Source organism: Marmota flaviventris, chromosome 6 (genome assembly GCF_047511675.1).
Source record: "Marmota flaviventris isolate mMarFla1 chromosome 6, mMarFla1.hap1, whole genome shotgun sequence".
NCBI lineage: Eukaryota > Metazoa > Chordata > Mammalia > Rodentia > Sciuridae > Marmota > Marmota flaviventris.
The window spans coordinates 45,771,787-45,791,253 of NC_092503.1; the positions used below are offsets into that span (position 1 = coordinate 45,771,787).

Here is a 19,467-nt window from a genome sequence, read left to right on the forward strand (position 1 = left end):
TTTAAACAAATACTATAAAATAAATATAAAAATATGTTTATTCTTTATTTTTTAATTTTTATATTTATAAAAATAAAAATAAAAAAGTATTTAAACAAATTCTATAGTGTTGGGAAAACTGGATACTCATATGTACAAAAATGAATCTAGATTCCTGTTTCTTACCTTGCACAAAACTCAAAGTACATTAAAGACCTAGAACCCTAAAACTGCTAGAAGAAAACAAAGGGTCAAAACTTCAATATGTTGTTGAGGGCACTGACTTCCTTAAAAAGACTCCTAAAGCTCAAGAAATAAAACCAAGAATCAAGAAATGCTTTTCTTTTTATATTTCCTATTTTCACACTTTCTCAACAGATTTCTTGTAGACCATTTAGAAAGTCATGAAGCTGAAAATGCAGGATACTGTCACTTTTACATGTATGACCATCTCTAGTGAAGCATTAATGGATGAGTACAGTGGTTCTGAGAGGGCTGATGAGTGACCTCTAGTCAGAAAGCTTTGTCTTTTTTGAGCAACTTGAACCTTCCTCATAATGACAGGACAGCTGGGAATGATTTCAGAATTCTGAAACTCTGAGGGGTGAGTGGTGAGAGAGATGGATGTCTTCATAATTAATAAGTTTGCTTTAGAAAAGAAAGAGGAAGAATATGATAAACTTTGTCTTTGTCTTTTCTGCCACAATTTTGTTGTCTGAAAAATGGAGCAATTTAGAACACAAGTTAAGTTTGTATTAGATCTTGAATTACATAGATTTTAATTTTTAAAAAATCCAATAACAATATAATAAAAAAATCACAAGTGTGCCAAAGAGGAAAGGATGTCTTCAATTTAAGATTAGGAAGGAACAAATCCTTTTAATTTGATAATTTTTTTTCATAGAAATCCATTAAAAATGTTTTTCTCATCAGTACAGACAAATGTCTATGAGAATCAAAAAATTCTGAAGTGCCAGTCTCTGAGATATTATATCCTACAACCTCCCAAACACTGCCCAAATAACTTGAAAATCTCTTTGGGGTAGCCTTCATTCTTGCACTTGTTGGTTTCTTGACAAGTGGAAGGTTCTGACTCCCTTGTGACTTTCTGGCAGAGTCGACAGCACTTCTCAGAGTTGATGGCCTGCCCATAGCATTTAGTGCTGTAGGGATGCCAACACACTGCCATTTTCCAGAAAATGCTCTCAAGCAAGCACCTCCCCTATGTTGCAGGAGTTCTGAGAATTTCTGGATGGTGTGTAACGTTGGATCATCTAGTGTAGTTATTTCTACACCAGATCATTAAGGAGGCAAGGCCAAAATACTCTAATATTTTTTAGCTAGGAATTTCTCTCTTAATCTCTCTTTTTCTTACATGCATGCACACACACACATACACATTCAGTTCAGAGTAAATGTTGCATATTCAGTGCATCTATTTCATTAGGCATTCATACATTTATGAATTTAGTGCAGGCAATGTCCCTAACATCAGCATTTCTCAATTTGCATTCTGTTTCCTTTCCCCACATTTCTTTTTGTAACATGATGGCCTACTTCCCAAGGTGCAATAGAGAATGTTCCTAATTTAATTGAAAACTAATATGAAATGTGCATCTGATGAAATGATGTGACCTTCTGAGTACTAAATGAAAAAGGAGATGCAAAGTAAAGTTTATTTATGGAAACTGACCTTCTTAGGAAACTCTACTAGGAAAAATACACCAAGAACCCTTGACAATATGCCACATCCTTGGTGTCCTATTTGTACAACTGAAATAAATCACTCATTTTCAAATAATGACTTAAAGAATCCAAATACACAGCTTTTAAGGAAAGAAATATCATAGAGAAATAAGCTTCAGATAGCTTTAATTAGAGAACCAGTATCTAAAGCAGTATTAAAGCAACATTTCCTATATTTAACTTTTAACCTTGCTACTTAGTAGCTGCCTGATGGTGGGAAAAACTTTCCTTTTTGTAAAGATTTACCCTTCCTATGTATAAATATAAAGGATGCTGGTCACATGTTTGAAGAGGGTGGTAGGAGGGAAAACCCTAAATGTTTATAATTTGTTAGTCACTATGGACTTCTTCAAAGAATTGAAATAAGTGGAATTTATTATTTTGAAATGAACTAATCCCTAGAATTGAAGTTATCTTTGTTCATTCATTGCTCCTCAGCTGTGATTTTGTATTCTCAGCCATCTGATTTAATTTAGGTGTCCACTTTTAGGGATAATGGAAGAATCTCAGCTCAGAATGTTCCCCATGATATATAGTTAGGTTTACATGTCTCACCTTGACTTTATCTAAGAATTGTCATTCAGGTCATTTAGAGCTTGTCATGAGAAAAAAAATGGCTATAGATGGTGAGAATAATGTTTGGAATCAAACATTCATAAAGAAGCTATGATTCTTTAGTAGAAAGTAAACTTTGAGTTCTAATCACTTGCCACAGGACTATACATTTCTATGTTTAAGAAGATTTTCTTAAAGAAACAAAAATGTTAGTTGAGACTTCTTTTTCAGTGGAGATACAATGAGTTTTACCATGTCGAAGCTTCATGCAGCAAAGGTCCTGCTTATGTCTGTAACATCACAGATCTGCAACCTCATACTTCCTATGATGTCCGAGTAGTGGTGGTTTATATGACAGGAGAAAACAGCACCTCACTTCCAGAGAACTTCAAGACAAAAGGTGAGTATTAACTGGCTTGGCACTCAGAAAGTCTACCAGGAGCTGGGAATGGTGGTGCACATCTGTAATCTGGATCGCAAGTTCAAACCCAGCCTCAGCAACTTAGCGAGGCCATAAGCAACTCAGTGAGACCCTGTTTCTAATAAAAATATTAAGAAGGGCTGGGGATGTGGCTCAGTGATTTAGCGACCCTAGGTTCAATCCCTGGTACAAAAAAAAAAAAAAAAAAAAAAGCCTACAAGGTCTCAAATCTTTTTCATTTCTTATTCACCAATCTTAGAGGTTGAAATCTTTGCTTTACAAAGAGTATATTACTATTGCTGGAACCTAAGTGAAGAAATTGGAAAGTCAGGAGTCTTTAAAGGCAGTAACAAGATAACACTGCCCTGGTCTTGTAAGATCCTGAGTAGAGCACAATTATTTCTCCTTTTAGCATTCTGATTTCCTGTCCAACTATGATATCTTTCAGGGAGAACTAAATCAAGAAAAAAGGGTAACTAAGTGTTCAACAAATACTTATTAAACAAATTCTATATTCCAGATGTTAAAGAAATGGAAAAAAATCTAAAGTCTATTAAACTAATTAGTATTTAAAAAGATATACCATAAATCCCAATCGATCACTATGAGAGTAGAGGGAAAATGCTCCAAAACTTATGATTTTTTTTAAAGTTTGCATTTATCACTTATTTTGTGTCAAGCTACGTTACACTGTTAATATTATAACTAATACATATAATCCATCACTAATAAAACTTCTGATACTCATTTTTAAAAAATCTACTTATATCAGAAAACTTCTGAATATTTCCTAAATGTATTTATTTTTCCTCAGAATATTTTATAGAAAGATATCAATGCAGACTAGTTTATTCTTCTAACATATTAATCAACATGTTCTTTTTCCCCAAAAGCTGGAGTCCCAAGTAAACCAGGCATTCCCAAATTATTAGAGGGAAGTAAAAATTCAATACAGTGGGAAAAAGCTGAAGATAATGGAAGTAGACTTATGTACTACATCCTTGAGATCAGGTATGTCTGTTTGCAAAAGTGCTTTATAAACTACAAGAGCTAAGCAGTTAACTATTAGGTGACCAAAAGTAATAATATTTATGAAATTATATTTATACACAAACACAAAATATCTTCAGTTTAAGGACCTTGGGTACATTGTTATGTTCTTTCGTCAATTCCTAGAGGTCACCCATAGCATTCTAATTATAAGGCCTATCATATCATTCTCAGAAATCTAAAACTTCTCAATAATCCTTAGAGAAATTATTCAGTCATAGGCTCAAGCAACTGATATTTACTTAATATCTATTCTGCTTAAGGAACTAAGCTGATATTTGATGTTACATGATGGTAGGTATGTAAATTCTTGATCATTTGTTTTGGCAAGATAGAACACTCTCTAATGAGGACTGATCATGAGCTAGGTATTTTTCAGAATGTAAAATTAGAGGAGGGGCTGAAATGGTCTGAGGCCTATAATCACCCAGACTTCTTATCCATTGTGAAAATGACAGTTTATAGTGTGTTCCCAGGGACTGAAAATGTGCTGTCCATGAAAACCAGCAGCTGATGTGCACATGAAACCTCAGACCTAGCCAGTACCAGGAGCTCAGAGAACCATAACTGGCTCAGCAGGACGGATTTCATGCCAACTTGAAGGGAGAATTCCAAATTCCAAAGACACTCCCCTCACGGGACTATGAAACCATCTTTTAAGAAGCTCCAAGGACGAAAGTCACTTCCATAATTATAGTTCTGGCGACTCACGCTTAGATCTATTTTTGCATCATCTTGCTCTGACATTCCCATAACTTCAAAAAGTTTTCCTGCTTATGTTAGAGAATTTACTTGGCCATATCTCTAGTTGAAACCTCTGTGAAAGTTCTGTTACTAATTTCCATGCACAGTGAAATACATTCTGACCTGCAGAATTATCACAGTGGCCTGTATGTTCATCAACCAGTCCACACTATGGTTCCTGATGGGATTTCTTTAACATGGTCCCTTCAGCAACACCTTTAGTGCATGATTTCATCTGAATAGTTTGTATGCTCCTTGTCCCAGCTTTCCATTATGAATACATGGACTCCAGGACGAATTGTAACTTCAGTATCTTTAAGTTAGTTTTTTAGTCAGGACACCCTAGTTAGACTGTGTGCTTGCTGATGGTATAGTGGTTGTGCAAAGTGTATAAACTTGGGAGCTGAACAGGCTTGTAGTTTCCTAGGACTACCAGGACTATCATAACAAAGTAACACCAACTAATTGGCTTAACATAACCAAAAATGTACTGTTATGATTCTGGAGTATGGAAGTCTGGAATCTAGACATCAGAAGGAACATGCTCCCTTTAAAGGCTCTAGAAAAACTCCTCCTTTGCCTCCTAGCTTCTTGTAGTTGGCAGAAATCCTTGGTATTACTTGGTTTGTAGATGTATCACTCCATTCTCTGACTCCTTCATTACACCATGTTGTGTGTGTGTATGTGTGTATGTGTGTCTGTATCAAATTTTCCTCTTCTAATAAGGGCACCAGTCATTGAATAAGGAGTTGGCCTCATTCAGTATGATCTCATCTTGACTTAATTATATCTGTTAAAACCCTTTTTTTCCAAACAACATCAAATTCACAGGCTATGGATGAACATGGATTGGGGGGAAACATTATTCAATCCAGTACATAGGCAATGTTTAAATCCTTGCTCATTTTCTGTTTTAGAACTTTGTTTTTGCCACTTATTAAATTTCTAGGGACTTGTTTCTTTTGGATCAAAGTTGTTTAAAGAATAAATTTGCCAGTGCTTAACAAGAGACTTCACTAAGTGTATAAAAGCACTTTGTCATAATACTTTACTCAGGAAGGTCCTGAGGATACCCTGCTCCTGTAAACAGATGTGACCAACTTCACTTCCCTGATGCTCTTGATGTTTTTGTCTATTCCCTGCCCTGTCTGAGGCTCAGCCCTCCATATCCTGTTGTTCTTTCAGAACCGCTCAATTATCAGAAGCAGAAATAGCTTCTACTACATACCCCTAAGATCGAGTGGCTTAGTATCACATCCTAAAACTGTTAGGATCTGAAATTTTCTTCATTGTCAGAGAAGATGTAAGATCTTGAGCTTGCCTTCCGTCGATTTCATTTAAAGTCATTCTAGTTTCATCTTTTGAACTTAGAACTTGTGTTCTTTTTCTGTTTCAATGTGGATTGTCTTTGAGGTAGAGTGTAGACTAATAGAAAAGGAAGCAAGGACCCTTAGAATCTCAGATATAACAACTTTGGTGACTGAAATATCGCACCTTCCTTATCAATTTATATTGTGTATTTTATCCAGATATGGCATAAGTGATTTTCCCAATATCATAAGAAACTAAAAATTAAGAATAATTAAAACTTTTCTGTTAAAAATTATGAAATAATTGTTTTATTGTTTAAATGCTAAAGAAATTTTACACATTCTAACCAGCAAAAAAAGGTTTGCTATCTTTCTCTTGTCCACTGATTATTCAAAACTTTTTGGATGGGCTGAGTTGCTTGGCTCATCTATGAGTAGGGTGACTTTTTAAACCATGATGAGTTCTGCAGCCATACCATGTGGGAAAAATGAGATCCAGGGTAAAGTGTACAATGAAACTCTCTGGAGTTCTACATTAAAATGATATCTGAGTAACCAGAAATAACACATATATTGTCATGTTTATATTCTGTGTTTACTATTTTAGTGTTTCTTTTGCAGGGAGAACACTTCAAATGATTCAAAAAACCAAAATTTAAGGTGGAAGATGGCATTTAATGGATCCTGCAGTAGCCTTTGCACATGGAAGTCGAAAAACCTGAAAGGAACTTTTCAGTTTAGAGTAGTAGCTGCAAATAGTCTTGGATTTGGTGAATACAGTGGAATCAGTGAGAATATTATACTAGTTGGAGGTATGTCACCATATTTGCCTACACACTAGCTTACTACATAAAAGTTCAGTGATGAAGATATGTGCATCCTTAATTTTAGTACCAGTTATGGTGATTGTATAACTTATTCAAACTGTTGAACTATTCAATTCATCTGACGTGGTCTTCCTATATAAAACATCATTATCACCATGTCATTTTACTCTTCAGTAATAACCAAATACTCCTTAATGACTACCACATGAACTCCTGGGTAGGCTTCCAAGGCATCCAGAATGTGGTCTTTAACTACTTAGTCTTTTATTCTGTTCCTGGCACTCCCTTCTTACATGCAATAATCCTAGAACCACTTTTTTTTTTTTGTCTCTTTTCTAATACTTACCTCTTGTACTGTGTGCCTTGTTTTAGTTTCCAATACTTTAACTTTCTAATCACTTTGGCTGGAAGTCTCAGTACCATATTTAATCTTTTCCTCTGTGCCGTCACCGGGTTCTGTTGATTTTACCATCTTGATTTCTCTCTGATGAGTTTGTATTTTCCAACTTTCATGTTGGGTTTCCTGATTTAAGGTTTTCTTTCTTGCTTGGGCTGTTGGCTTAATCATGCTGCTGACAGTATTCTAGCTGAAGCAGTCTAGCTCACTTAACCCTCTTAATGTACCAAAACGGCTCTTTATTTGCTGCCTTTAGAATCAACTACAAACTTCTATGTGGGATATTAAGTCTTCCATGACTTATCTTCCAATTGTAGTTAATTTTTCCCATTATTTAATCCTGTGCTGTAGCTGTACTAGACTAATTAGAAAATCTTTTGTCACTAGATCCTTAGCCTTGTGTCTTCTTTAGCCTAGAAGGTGGGACTCCACCCCCTACCATGTACCTCTTATCTGGAATTGCCTTTCCTTAATTTTCTGCCAATTGAAATTCTTTTCATCCTTGAAGACGTGACTTGAAAGAATCCATCATGATGTGTGACTGACACTCCTTAGGCAAAATTGATGATTTCATTTTGTGCACACCTTTCATATAAAACTTTATCCTTATTTGTATTATGGTTAGTTATCTATATAAGGTCTTAGCAAACATTTCCCGAAAAGAACCAAATATAGCAAATATTTTTGACCTTGCAAACTATATTTGCTTTCTATAGCATATCTTTTTTTAAAGTAATACTTTAAAATTATAAAAACCATTCTTAACTCATGGGAAGAACAAAATAAGGCTGTAGCCAGATTTGTCCCACAGCCTGTTGTGTGCCAACCTCTGGTTTACATGTTATCTCTTCTATGCAACTGAAAATCCCTAAGAGAAGACACCATGTTTTCACGTTTGCTCTCCTCAGTTTAATATCCATGAATTTAGATGTATATGAATAAAAAATAGTAATCCCAACTATATAATATATAAAGACTGAGATTTCTTTGTCCCGAATTCATTAAAAAAATCATACATGTTTCTTCTGTCACCTTAAAATAGCGAGTTGGGTGAGTGTATTTCAGTTGGGTGTTGGGACTTTTATGTTGATTTTCCATGGTGTATACACTGTCACCATAGATGATTTCAAACTACCACCTGGCTTACAAAAATCAAGTAGAAATTACCTCTAGCTAATCACTCTGTAGGTAGTTGGGTCAAATTGGGACAATTTGTTTTATTCTGTGAATTAATTTATTTTTCTCATTTATTTCATTAGATGGTTATTGGATACCAGAAGCAAGTTTTGTACTTGTCACTGTGGTTGGAGTATTTCTGGTTGTTACAATCCCATTGACATTTGGTAAGTGTCAGAAATTTTAAAAATAGGTACCAAACTATGGTTTGTTTGATTTTGTACTGATTAATTTATCTTGCGGTTTATCTAACCTCCTGCATGAGACATTACCTGATTAAATATATTCATATAATTCAATGTTACCCTTGGCCATCCTTTTATAATGAATAATTTCTGTGAATTTTTTTTTAATCAAAGGATGTGTTAGTAAGTTTTCTGTTACTCTAGAGATTTATTTCAGCTCACAGTTTTAGAGGTTTCAGTCCATTAATGACTGGCCCTGTTTCTTTGAGTGTGTGGCACACATCATGGCAATACATGACCCAGCAAGGCCCTTACCTCATGGCTAGGAATGAATGAGGGGAAGAGGAAGGGGATGGGGTCCACTTTCCCCTTAAAGAGAATGCCCTCAGTGATCTGAAGACCTCTCCCTAGGCCCCATCTCTTAATGTTTCCACCACATCCTGACAGTGTCCAGGTGGGGACTAAGCATTAAACATATGAACTTTCAGGGACATTCCAGATCCAAACCATAGCAAGGGTAACTATTTTATGAAAAATATATCTGTGTATACACTTCATGGTGTACTTTAGATAAAACTATTTTCAAGGTCACCATCTTCTAGCTTTCTTTAAAGCAGTATTTGTTTCTGATTGGCTATAACAAGTGTTTTGTGGCTTTCATATTGAAATAAATAAAAGAAAAATAACCCTGGGTACAAAAAGAGTGTAGGATTAGTTGGGAGGCCAGTGACAATTTTTGGTCAGGATAGTTTTGGTCTCCAGGCAGACAGCCTGGTTTGGAATGAGCAGGGCCTCTTTCTCAGGAGATCCATTTCTGGCTTGTAGGATCCATGCTCACTTTCAGATGTCTGACTGGCTTATTTCAAAACCCTGCTTAATTATAAATGACTAGGAAAGCAGAAGAAGTAGTGTAGGTAGATAGTGAGTTAGCTACTTCCCATTATTCGTTTTAAGTGGATGTGCTAGTCTTAAAATACCCCACCTTCTTTTAAGATTTAGTTCAGTGATGAGACAATAGAGTAGCAACCCCAACACAGACAGTCAGAGATAGGGCCCTTAAGGTGATCCTAGTGATCATATGTTCTGATTTTTCCTGTTGTTTCATTGTAAAAATCAATAGCACTCTCTTTCAGTTCTCAAAATGTCTTGTTGGTTTGGGTTCTAACATATATGGTCCCATTCTCTGTTGCTGACAAGCTGGAACATTGTGAGGAAAGCATAATTCCAGAAAAGGAACTCAAGCACATAGTCAGGAACCTGTAGCTTATTTTATTATAAATAAGAGAAAATTGAAGGGACAGTTGGAAGCATAAAGCTGATTCTCTGAGGATGAAGAAAGCCAATGTTTCGTTCAGTGTTCTAAATCTCTATTCTTTCTCTAAACTGATTGGGAGTCACAAGGTATCAGAGAGCACTTTGAACTTGAATCGAGATTTCATTTCAAAGATTCCACTCAGACAATATGAGAAACTCCTTCAGCAAAGTGGGAAAGCTAAAAATTTCAGCTGACACTGCTAGGATTTTAACCTGTGGTTCCAGGGAGTCTAAGTATTGCACAGCTGATGTTTGTGCCACTAAGCCGGCCCCTCCACAGTTACACATATGACTGCAGTATATTTGGCAGTTGGCATATAGACTTGACTGCTTGTCTGCTTTCGTGCTAGAAAGGATATTACATGAAGAACCCTTCATCTGACCTTTGTTTGCCTGCTTGTACATCACCATTGTTTAAACCCATGACTCTAGTGGATGAACATGAGATAATTTCAGACAACCTATTGTGTGCTTTCAAGACATTCTATGGATCTCTGACTTTCTCAGGACTTAAAGGTCTTTATTCTGTTTGGAACTCATGGTTTTTTGAATGTAGCTAAGCTAATCCAGTTTTTGCTTTCATTAGCAGTGCATGTGGTTTTGCTAGTAGTGTGTGAGTGCATGAAAAAAGGCTGAGTTATTAAAATGGTGAGAAGTAGCAATCCTTTTAAAATTTGTATTGTGCTGAGGGTTCTCATTGGTCATACTTATAAACTTGAAAGAACGGTTTAAAAATAAGCACTGACAGCCTTTGAGTTGGTGAGTGGTTTTATCTAATGTGCAACATTAGCCTTATGCTTGAGAATAGAAAGGAAATAAAAGCTGTAAAAATACAATTACTGACCTTAGAACTTGCCCTTTAATGAGGGTGGTAAGACGTACCAGTATGAAAAGAGCACTACCTGTGTTAAATAACATGAAATGTACAAGACAGTGACACAATTGGTCTTTGAAATTCAGAGATGAGAGAGCCTCAGAGTTTGCAGAGGTCTCAGATGATGTCACCAAAAATGTAGGGCTTACCCTGGGTCTTTAAAAATATAGAAAGCTCATGAAAAACATCTCAGGGTTGAAAAACTGCAGTAGCAAATGTACTTGCAACTTTTCCCTTTATAGTGCCTCCAGAGGAATTTCATGTGAATAAAACTCTAACCCTCTTGGATATAGAAACTACTATGAAATGAAGTCCACATTTTAACTATCATCTCCCAAAGCACCTTTGCAGTTTTCAACTTCTGAGTCAAAATTACACTGTAGATTGGAGATCTACAATTGCATTTTAATCTTTGAAAAATAAACTTTATATTATATCTGCTTATGTTATAAAAAGACAATATAAATTACTCATGATTCCAAAATGAAAGGGAAAACCTGCTAATGGTTGGTGGCTTTTATTCCAGTTATTTTTCCATATATTTGAATATTCATATATAAACAACAATAGATTTAATAATTTTGCATTCTGTCATTATATTGAAAGCATTTTTTAGTGTGCCATTCTATTGAAAGCATTCCCTCAGGTCTACTAAATGGAATATGTCTGGAGTCAGAAATGAATGTTTCACTAATAGTTACTATGCAAGTATGTTTTGATTTATTTTGGGTCATTTTGAGAAATAAATTCTAATATTAAGATGCTTCAATTTATTCATAATAATATGTTAAGCTTTACTCTGAGAAGTGAGATAAAAATGATGTATATAACTTGTATATTTTTAGGACATTTTGTCTGGATTTAATACTGTGGGCACATTTTTTAATCAAGTTCTATTATTTTGTGAATTGTATTCTTATACACAAGCATTTAAAGTGTATTAGCATGTCCTGAAGGAAAAAGGAAGCAATATTTTATTTTTTAAATTCTTTTTTTGCTTTAAAGTGTGGCACAGAAAGTTCAAGAATCCAAAAACTTCCAAGGAAGGCCTGACAGTTCTCCTAAACGAAGACAAGGAGTTGGCAGAGCTGCGAGGCCTGGCAGCTGGGGTGGGACTGGCTAACGCCTGCTATGCAATACAGTATGTAGCCTGGGCATTCTTTATGGAGCTCCAATGCAAAGAGTGGGTGACAATATGCCCCTTATTCTGGCATAATTATTGATAACTTTCTCTTCCAGTCTCTGATGTGACCAGAGACGACTGGCAAATTATGTGGTTATCCTATAAAATAAATACAGAAAAGTCCATTGCTTTTTAGCGTTTTATCATGTAGTTAAAAAATAAATGAAAGAAGAAAATACCACATTGAAGAGAGTAGATGGTAACGTGGTTGGTTCCATTGGAGATAGAGTTTGAGATGAAAGGGAATTCCCAGCATCTCATATTAAGCCAATTTTAGCCCATTTCAGAAGTGGCATGGTGATTGCCTCAAAATCTCTTTAAGACAGATGAGTTTTGATTTTCTTTTGTTATTAAAATTGAGGGAAATACTTAAGTGTTTCTTTGCATGTTTCTTTATATTATAGTGTATACAAAAAGGAATGGTACTGGTATGTTCTTAGGTCTTGCTTCTAGAAATTTATAATTCATGACATGAAAACAAAGGGTTTAAAGTAGATACAGGGGTAACCAGGTATTTGGAACTGACTTTTCTTTGACAAAATACTCAGCATATCTGATATTCAAGATTTTTCTATTAAATCTCAAAGTTACCAGGGATTGAATACAAGGGAGCTTAACCACTGAACCGCATCTCAACTGTTTTTTATATTTTGTTTAGAGACAGGATCTTACTGAGTTGCTTAGGGTCTCACTAAGATGTTGAGGCTGGCTTTGAACTAAAAATCTTCCTGCCTTAGCCTCCCAAGCCACTGGAATTACAGGCGTGTGCCAATTGCACCCTGCAAACCCAAAGCTTTAATCTAGAGACTCCATCTCATGATAGTCCAAGTGAGAAAACTGGCTTTCTAAATTAACCTGTTAGATGGTGATGGGGTTGATTTTTTTTTTTGATCATAGTAAATTCCATTTTACAAAACATATCAGGTATATGAAACTGTTGAAATGAAAACTCATAGACTCAGATGCATCTATTGCTAATTTCTAATCATTTTTCACACAAATTAGCAACCTGAAGAAGTTCATAGCTGCTAACTTTGATAGAACTAGTTTAAAAAAAATCTCAAAGCAACACATACACATGCATGTTTCTGTTGAAGTGAAGATGCCTGGCAGCAAAGTTACTTGCTTTCTGTAAAAGGTGGTGGAATCGAGAAGTATTAATAGGAGCACAGAATTTCATACACTATATCACATGGAACTGACAATGCTGCCATGCCCTGAGATTGTTCTTTCTCTCTCAAACACAAACTTTAAACTGTATGTATTTTGTGAGAATAAATATGCTGTTATTTTACAGTACTCTTCCGACCCAAGAGGAGATTGAAAATCTTCCTGCTTTCCCTCGGGAGAAACTGACCCTGCGCCTCTTATTGGGAAGTGGAGCCTTTGGAGAAGTGTATGAAGGGACAGCCGTAGACATCTTAGGAGATGGAAGTGGAGAAATCAAAGTGGCAGTGAAGGTAACGTGGATGTCTGGACTTCTTGACCAGTTAGGTCACCATATTTATATGGGTTGGCATGGATATGACTGTAATAAAAGTTGAATGCTTTTAGCTAAAAAGAGGACCAAGAGTAGGGTGAATGTAGTTAGCAATAGTGTATATGTATCTCTCAAAATAGAAGAGAGGATTTTTTAATGTACTCACTAATAAATGATGAAAGTCCTTGGTTTGATCATTAACGAATGTATACATAAATCAAAACATCACATTGTACATCTCAATATGTACAAGTATGTCAATTAAAAATAAAATTAACTTAAAAATTGACTGATAGAATGTAGAAACCTATACATAGCTATAGAAGTCACTATCCTCCCATCCCTCGCATTTCCCAGATAGGTTGTATAATCAACAGAAAATCTCCAGGGTTTACATGACCTCTAAGGCTGTTAGCTGAGACCTGGTGAACAGTTTTTCCAATCAATCATTCTAAATGAAAACTGGAATTACAAAATACATTCTTAAAGAATCAGAGCAGGGTCAACAAGTGTTTTTTCAAATAAACAGGTAGTAAATATTTAGGCTTGCGGGCCACACAGTCTCTGTCTCAATTCTTCAACTCTGCTATTGCAGTTTAAAAGCAGCCACAGTGTATATGTTCTATTTAGTGTGGCTGTGTTCCAATAAAACTTTATTTATGAACATTGAAATTTGTATCATGTGATTGTTTGTCATGGTATGCTTGATGTATTTTTAAGGAAGCACTGGGTACACTCTCGTATTTTTGTAAAACTTTCTTTTGGTAGTGGGATAATGAAACTGTTAATGCAATTGTGCACCATCATGATTACAGCTTATTAGGAATTTATTGCTCTGAGGGTAACCTGTACAACCAGAAACATGGCAAAATTCTCTCCACTTCTAAATAATATGCTTTAAAAATACTTTAACTTAATCCAGTCTCAATTGGTTTAAACAAATGTTTATTGTTCTCACATAATGAGATGACTGCTGTTTTGGTGCAGTCCTATGTCCTATAAGAGCCAGTATCTCTGAAAAGAACCTGGCATCACATCTTCATTCAATCCAGGGAAAAGGGAGTAAAATGGTGCTAGATATATATGTTCAGGAATGCAAATGTTTCCCACAAGCCTCTCTCCTGCTCAGCAATTTTTTCTTGGGTCCAGAACTGAACTAAAACTTATTTACAAGGAAGGCTAGAGAATTTCAGGACAAATTTTCATGAGTAACTTACATCAACTACCTAAGACTTGGCACCTTGTCCCTAAAAAATAAATTTGGGTATTGTTAGCAAAGAAATCAGGGAAATACATATTGAGTAGAAAATTTTGAAAAGTAAGATATTGACCTGTTAAATGCTAAAATTGGTCTCTTTTTAAAATTCCCATCCTTTGGAGAAAAGTTGTATAAACATTACTAGATCTTTTATCTACTGTATTTTCTAATATTAGCAATAAGAGGAGATTTACAGGTCACACTCACATGCTGCATCTGTGGTCTATTTACAGCTTTCAGGGTGAAGACTGAAAAACAAAACCTTCTGCATTAACCCTCTGAGCTCACAGGATGGCTGCTATACTGATTACTGACTTGTTTTTCTGTTGCACAGACCTTGAAGAAGGGCTCCACAGACCAGGAGAAAATTGAATTCCTGAAGGAAGCACATCTGATGAGGTATCAGGGTAGTTCCAAAATAATTTTCTCTTACTGATGTGGGTAGGAAGCTTTTGTCTCTGTGCATTGGATTTTTAACATGCAAAATGACTGGTTGTAACAAATTTTACTTAAAGCAAAAATGACTGAAAAGTTTGAGAGGAAATATGTCTGTACTAATAAGAATTCTATGGAGGCCAGTCAGCTGAGCCAGGGTACAGGCAGCCCTTAGGCAAAGGGTTCTCCTTTCTTTTATCTTTGATAAGGAAGATTCTTTGCAAGTGAATTCTGAAGCTGTTCAACTTTAAACACATCTGTGTTCTAAAATGTGTGATAATGGGTGAAGTAGACCCTGTAAGGGAGAGTTCTCTTAAGCATTATTTGATATCCCTTTCTAGTAAGCCTGTCTGCAAAGTTTCAGTTTATGGCCATGATATGTACTCAAGGACATCATTTAAAAATGTTTTGTTGGCACATTATGATTATACGTAATAGTGGAGTTCATTTCATTGTGACATATTCATGTTTGTATATAACATAATCCCCTCCTTGCCTCTGCTTTACTCGTTTCCCTTCTACTTATATATACACAATGTATATATGATAAATATCTTAATTATTATATTATAGTTATATATAAATGTTGGATTTGTTGTGATTTATTCATACATGCATATAGCATAATTTATTTTCATTCCTGTTCCTTCCCATTCCCTGCCTTCTCCTCAATCCCCTAACTCTGTTCTACTGATCTCACTTCTGTTTTATCAAGAACATCTTAAAATGAAGATTCAAGGAAGCAGTTCAGGGAATCCTTGACTGTGAGTCCCAGATGGTAGGTAGGCTGGGCTTATTTTGATGTCTTAAGAAACCAGTAGAGCAGCCAAAACCTGTAGACTTGAGTTGTTTCTCTAAAAGGGAAAGAATATATTTCACACTTGTGATGACCAAAAACATCACCAAAGATTCCAAACAGCTTTTGAAGAAGGCTATTAGTCAAATTGCTTTCTTTTCTATCACAAATGAGGTTGTGGTTCAGTGGTGGAGCACTTGCCTAGCATGTGTGAGGCACTTGGTTCAATTCTCAGCACTGCATATGAATAAATGAATAAAATAAAGGTCCATCAACAACTAAAAACAATATTTAACAAGAAATATTTAAAATTTTTTAATATAAATGCTATTTCTTCTAAAATCCACCCTGTTCTATCCACATGCATTGGCCACTAGGGGTTGCCACGTTACCTCCATAAGGCACATACACAGACCAGTAGTTGGAAAAGGAAACTTGCACCTATTAAGAAAGTAAGTCAGGGATTCTGAAGGAAACTATGCATAAAGAATTTGTTCATTCCATAAGGAGTCTCAGCTAGGTCTCCTGTTGCTATCATATCATTAGTCTTTGTCTTTCCACCTTTTAGCAAGTTCAATCATCCCAACATTCTGAAGCAGCTTGGAGTTTGTCTGCTGAATGAACCTCAGTACATTATCCTGGAACTGATGGAAGGAGGTGACCTTTTAACCTATTTGCGTAAAGCCCGGATGACAACGGTAGGCAGAACGGTCCACACCATTGATTTCCTTGTGCCAATGCCTATAGCTTCCCATTAATTTTTATTTCAACAGGTTGTAGTTTTGGCTGGTGGTAGAACCTTACAAGGTTTCCATGATAACCTTTAGCATTAGATTGGGACAATTTGAGCCTTTGTTTAGTATTTAATGGGAAAATAAGTCCCTCATGGTCAGAATTGTGTTTTTTTCTGGAACATAGAGATTGTTTGCAGTTGGAATGGCCCATCTCTTTACCTTATCTATATGCCTGTCTGTCCCATATTACATTTCCAGTCCCAAAGTCTTTATTAAATTCTAAACCCTTAGGTCAGATCTATTGACTTAGATCTATCTAGGTTGACAGATCAATTTGGATTTTATTAGGCATCTTGAATTTGCTTTGGCCAATACAAACCTCTTGATTTCTAATCCTCTCCTGCTTCATCCATCCAGTTCCTTGCCTTCTTTTCCCGTACATCCACGCTATCAACTCCTGTCAGCTCTACAGTTCTGCCTCGGATCTGTCTTCTCTTTTTCAGTGTGGACTCTAGAGATACTATGAATTAGTGGACAGAGTCAGGAGGTAACCACCTGTGGGAATCTACTTTATGTTTCAGTTGAGAAAACATGTGAGACAAGATATTAGAGTTTAAATCTGTAGATTTAAAACATTTGGATATTTTCCTATCAAATACATTATATGACTAAAAAATTAAAATGTATGATAGGAGCCCTGTACTGCTTGACTTTACCACCTCCCAGGCCTGCACGTTATCTTCTGCACGTGTTTAATTCCACATCCTTGAAGACTCTGCTTACACTGATGTACATTGATCTTGGGAAGAAATCTATCCATGTCCCACTATGAAAGATGAAAATTTAACTTATATTTCCTCCTATATCTGCCCAACCCCACCAGCATTAGACACAGAAAAATTTTGCTTTTCCCGTCCTCCAACTTTTTGTCACATTTTCCAAATACATCAGTACTCCATCTTTGCATTATTGCAGCCTTTAATTATTATATGCAACTCAGTTACTCAAATGCTAGGATTTTGGTTCCATCCCCCCCACCCCATCCCTGCTTGGGTTATTTTATTAAATGCCTCTTATTTATTTATTTATTTATTTATTTTTCCTTTGCTTTGCTTGCTATTAGTTAAGCTAGGATTATATCACTTTTCTCAGTATGGCTAGTCCATCAGGTAATCCAGCTGTTCAGTTTTTCTTTGGGTCCCTCCTTCCTGAGGCCACACAGGTGCTTGTCCTTCAAGCTGCCTGCACATCTGCTATCCCAGAGATTTCCTTCAGGTGTATTCTGGTCATGGATCTCAATTCTTTTTATGCTGGACCCTTTTACCCTCTATCTCATGACTTCTTTGTTTTTGTTTTAGGAAAGAGCAAGAATGAGGAAGCATGCATGTGAGGCAAAATTTTGTGTTTTTTTTTTTGCCCCCCCCCATTTTTTGAAAAAATATCTTTTACTCTTCCCTTACACTTGACTGATAACTTGGTTGGAATCTATGTTGAAAAATCCTCTTATTCCCAAATAAAACCATCTTTGTTTTCTAGCTTCTACAACTGCCACTAGGAAATCTTATGCTATTCTGATTCCTGATTCCTGGTGATCTGCTTTTTGCCCCTCTTTTTGGAAAATTTTAGTGAAATTTTGTGTGTGGTATACTCTTTTCTGGACAATGACTGAAAAATCAATCCTTTCCTTTTTTAATATTATTTTTTGATAATAAATACAGTTCTTAGTTCCTTCTATTTCCTAGTTACAGAAATCATCTTAGTTGGACAGAGGGCTACTTTGTTTCAAATTCTCTTACTTTTGGCTATTTTCTGTTATTTTTTTATCTCTTGTTCTTTTTCTCTCCATTCTGATAGACTTTCTAGACTTTATCCCTTAAAATTTTTATAGAATAAAGTTTCTGTTATCATATTTCAACTTTTCACAAACTTGTTCTTATACTTTGCATTTTAAAATAAGACTCTGTTTTTTCTCATAGATTCAAAATTTTGTCTTGTATTTCTTGGGATACTAACCCTTTTTTAAAAGTTAATTTGCTTCCAATTCTTGATTTCATTTTTTCCTCTTTGTTTTGAAATCTGTTTTCAATGTGAGAAGGTTTTCTCAAAATGTTTGGTGATTTCTTTTTCCTGGTGCTGGGGATCAAACTTGGGGTTTTGCATATGGAGGCAGGAGCTCTACTACCGAGCCATACCTCCAGTTCCTATTTGGTGAATCTTGGCTGGTCTTTATAATTAATATGAGGCCCAAGAAGCTGACTGGGACCTGTGTGTGTAAGAAAGTTTCCTTCTGGTTGTTAAGCAGGCCCCTGCTGCTCCCATCTGAATCTCTTCCCTGGTGTGCATTGGTTTCAACAGAAAGGGATTTGCTGGTCTTTTCTCCCTGGGCAATAAAACCCTGATGTTTTAGCTCAGGGAGTCAAAAGAGGATTGGAGGTCTCAAAGCCCAGTGTGGACTCTCAGTTTCATTCTTCATTGTCAGCCAGTGCTTTAATATGGTGGTGGTTGTTGTTATTGTTATTGTTATTATTATTATTATTATTATTATTTAACTCAGAGTTATTCTGACTTAGATTTCTATTTTCTTCTTCTTCTTCTTCTTCTGCAGAGAAAAGATGCCTGCCATGCTAGGGTATCTGGGATCTAGTTAACCCTGAAAGAACTAAACATTCACCTTGCTTTCTGTCCTGACCCTTATCCCTGCATTCAGAAATACCTGCCACCTCCATTCTGGAGCTTTTATGGGGTTGTATCATGAAAAACAGGTCAATTGGGTATTCTCCTTCTGCTGGAAGTCAGCTGTCCCCAATCTTGGCTCCCTTATGTAACCATTCCTCCATCTGCTTACCCTCTTCCAAAATGTTTTATCTTTTATATCTATTCACCTGACCTATTTGTCCTTGTGAGTTTCCAAAATACACACCTCCCCATCATCATTTTATTAAGTGTTAGAGAGAAAGTAAAATTAAAGACGCACACATTCAAAGAATGTTTATTTGTATGTTT

General features: G+C 35.8%; 1 protein-coding gene across 3 annotated transcripts in view; it reads left to right on the forward strand.

Annotated features, from left to right (window-relative positions):
- The window catches only part of Ros1 (ROS proto-oncogene 1, receptor tyrosine kinase), a 124,072-nt gene that overhangs the window by 87,081 nt on the left and 17,524 nt on the right, over window positions 1-19,467 (forward strand). For all 3 annotated transcript variants that reach the window (XM_034637013.2, XM_027953037.2, XM_027953036.2), the window contains 8 exons: window positions 2,512-2,680; window positions 3,595-3,712; window positions 6,427-6,617; window positions 8,289-8,372; window positions 11,584-11,719; window positions 13,059-13,221; window positions 14,834-14,898; window positions 16,299-16,428. In XM_034637013.2, the coding sequence (XP_034492904.2) occupies window positions 2,512-2,680; window positions 3,595-3,712; window positions 6,427-6,617; window positions 8,289-8,372; window positions 11,584-11,719; window positions 13,059-13,221; window positions 14,834-14,898; window positions 16,299-16,428 (1,056 nt within the window). The remainder of the gene's footprint in view (window positions 1-2,511; window positions 2,681-3,594; window positions 3,713-6,426; window positions 6,618-8,288; window positions 8,373-11,583; window positions 11,720-13,058; window positions 13,222-14,833; window positions 14,899-16,298; window positions 16,429-19,467) is intronic.